This window comes from Lottia gigantea, assembly GCF_000327385.1.
Source record: "Lottia gigantea unplaced genomic scaffold LOTGIsca_105, whole genome shotgun sequence".
Lineage (NCBI taxonomy): Eukaryota > Metazoa > Mollusca > Gastropoda > Lottiidae > Lottia > Lottia gigantea.
The window spans coordinates 853,269-856,854 of record NW_008706876.1 but is presented as its reverse complement, the minus strand read 5'-3'; the positions used below and the strand labels follow the sequence as shown (position 1 = coordinate 856,854).

Here is a 3,586-nt window from a genome sequence, read left to right as displayed (position 1 = left end):
TTACAACCATCAATATAATATCTACTATTAACATTATTATATACTGTACTCACTATATTATATTTACCTTGTGTACAGTCAATTGATATAAAACCTGGTTACAACCATCAATATAATATCTACTGTTAATATTATTATATTCTGTACTCACTATATTATATTTATCTTGTGTACAGTCAATTGATATAAAACCTGGTTACAACCATCAATATAATATCTACCATTAATATCAATATAATATCTACTATTAATATTATTATATGCTGTATTCACTGTATTATATTTACCTTGTGTACAGTCAGTTGATATAAAACCTGGTTGACAACCATCAATATGATATCTAACATTAATATTATTATATACTGTACTCATTATATTATATTTACATTGTTTACAGTCAATTGATATAAAACCTGGTTTACAACCATCAATATAATATCTACCATTAATATTATTATTTACTGTACTCTCTATATTATATTTACCTTGTGTACAGTCAGTTGATATAAAACCTGGTTGACAACCATCAATATAATATCAACCATTCATATTATTATATACTGTACTCACTATATTATATTTACTTTGTGTACAGTCAATTGATATAAAACCTGGCTTACAACCATCAATATAATATCTACCATTAATATTATTATATACTGTACTCACTATATTATATTTACCTTGTGTACAGTCAATTGATATAAAACCTGGCTTACAACCATCAATATAATATCTACCATTAATATTATTATATACTGTACTCACTATATTATATTTACCTTGTGTACAGTCAATTGATATAAAACCTGGTTACAACCATCAATATAATATCTACTATTAATATTATTATATACTGTACTCACTATATTATATTTACCTTGTGTACAGTCAATTGATATAAAACCTGGTTGACAACCATCAATATATATCTACTATTAATATTATTATATACTGTACTCACTATATTATATTTACCTTGTGTACAGTCAATTAATATAAAACCTGGTCTACAACCTTCAATATAATATCTACCTTCAATATAATATCTACCATTAATATTATTATATACTGTACTCACTATATTATATTTACCTTGTTTACAGTCAATCGATATAAAACCTGGTTGACAACCATCAATATAATATCTACCATTAATATTATTATATACTGTATTCACTATATTATATTTACCTTGTTTACAGTCAATTGATATAAAACCTGGTTTATAACTATCAATATAATATCTACTATTAATATTATTAGATACTGTACTCACTATATTATATTTACTTTGTGTACAGTCAATTGATATAAAACCTGGTTGATAACCATCAATATAATATCTACCATTAATATTATTATATACTATATTCACTATATTATATTTACCTTGTTTACAGTCAATTAATATAAAACCTGGTTTACAACCATCAATATAATATCTACCATTAATATTATTATATACTGTATTCACTATCTTATATTTCCCCTGTGTACAGTCAGTTGATATAAAACCTGGTTTATAACTATCAATATAATATCTACTATTAATATTATTATATACTGTACTCACTATATTATATTTACCTTGTGTACAGTCAATTGATATAAAACCTGGTTGACAACCATCAATATGATATCTACCATTAATATTATTATATACTGTACTCACTATATTATATTTACCTTGTGTACAGTCAATTGATATAAAACCTGGTTACATCCATCAATATAATATCTACTATTAATATTATTATATGCTGTATTCACTGTATTATATTTACCTTGTGTACAGTCAATTGATATAAAACCTGGTTACAACCATCAATATAATATCTACTATTAATATTATTATATGCTGTATTCACTGTATTATATTTACCTTGTGTACAGTCAATTGATATAAAACCTGGTTGACAACCATCAATATGATATCTACCATTAATATTATTATATACTGTACTCACTATATTATATTTACCTTGTGTACAGTCAATTGATATAAAACCTGGTTACAACCATCAATATAATATCTACTATTAATATTATTATATGCTGTATTCACTGTATTATATTTACCTTGTGTACAGTCAATTGATATAAAACCTGGTTGACAACCATCAATATAATATCTACTATTAATATTATTATATGCTGTATTCACTGTATTATATTTACCTTGTGTACAGTCAATTGATATAAAACCTGGTTTACAACCATCAACACAAGTGCCATTCATACTGTCACAAGTTTGATTCTGTAAACAATTTCTATCAGTACACATTTTCGAACACTCTTTGCCGTAAGAGGCTTCGGGGCATTCTGAAAAATTGAGATAATATTTAAATAATTAATTGACTTGATACACATAATAATTCTTTGAATTTAGTGAAATTGACTAATAGTCTAAAAAGCCACTTTTTTACCAATATCCCTACAACACAATTTGAATTAAACGTTTGTGCATTAATTGAACGAAAAACTCTTGATTTAGTTGTTAGTTGTGTATCGTGAACATCATTGGTTTGTTCAATTTGTCGTTCTTATTAATAGATTGCTACTTACGTTTTGTACAATCAACACCACTAAAACCAGGTTTACAACCCGCTGTACAATTTCCTGAGATATGATTACATTCAGTGGAACCATTACAATTTCTATCATTACAGGATCTACTACAGTTTATACCATACATTGTCTTATCACACTCTGTAAGATAATTTAATTTTATAATTGAAAAGGAACAAATTCAAATTACTAATAACTAAGCAAAGGTTTGGGAAGTTTCGAGCAACAGTCCTGCGCTCAGAAAATTCAAAACTTAACAAAGCTCTTTTTATACTAATGACTTGTGATATCAATAAGCCACGACTGAAACTGAATTAGTTGTAGTTGTTAAATTTCAAAATCACAACAACAAAAAAATATGTGTGAGGTTATCAATTAAAATAAGAATCATCAGCCGCAAATAACAAACTGGATTTTGGGTTGAAGCCAAGATACCACTTTTATTTCAATATTTCCAATTTCTTTTTCAAAACCAAGATATTCTCTTAATGACAATATTGTAGCACATTTATCAAAGTTACCAACATTTCTATCTGGGATAGTCTCCTTGAAAGCTAATTAAAAATATTTACGACCTAGACAAAATTACATTAAATAATTGTTTTCTATATTTCGACTTTAGTACACCATTCACCACGAAACATGCAAATATCTGTAAGTGGATATTTTATGTCAATACAATACTTACTCTGGTTACAAAGTTCTGGTTTAAACCTGGTTTACATCCACCGATACATGTACCATTCATATTGTTACATTCTAGATTTAAACAGTTGTTAGAACAAAGTTGTGAACAATTGCTACCGTACGTTCTAGATGGACATTCTGTAATTATATACATGAAGATTATAGTGAGTTAAATAGTTGAAAAATGTCCGAATTAAAACACAGACTTATTACAATAGATCACATATTAATAAGTTTTATAATATTGCCTGAATCATTCCTTTTTCAATATACCGGGTTTACTTATTTCGAAACTGCCAAAACTTCTGGTCTTTTGATAATATTCCTA

At 26.5% G+C, this 3,586-nt stretch overlaps 1 protein-coding gene across 1 annotated transcript in view; it reads right to left on the bottom strand.

Moving 5' to 3' along the window:
- Positions 1-2,698, bottom strand: part of LOTGIDRAFT_170879 (hypothetical protein) — a gene marked incomplete at both ends in the record, with an annotated part of 48,304 nt that extends 45,606 nt beyond the window's left edge. Inside the window, 6 exons of the mRNA XM_009046732.1 lie at positions 288-512; positions 684-809; positions 979-1,716; positions 1,886-2,011; positions 2,083-2,325; positions 2,569-2,698. Of these exons, the coding sequence (XP_009044980.1) occupies positions 288-512; positions 684-809; positions 979-1,716; positions 1,886-2,011; positions 2,083-2,325; positions 2,569-2,698 (1,588 nt within the window). The remainder of the gene's footprint in view (positions 1-287; positions 513-683; positions 810-978; positions 1,717-1,885; positions 2,012-2,082; positions 2,326-2,568) is intronic.
- Between the last annotated feature and the right edge of the window lie 888 nt (positions 2,699-3,586).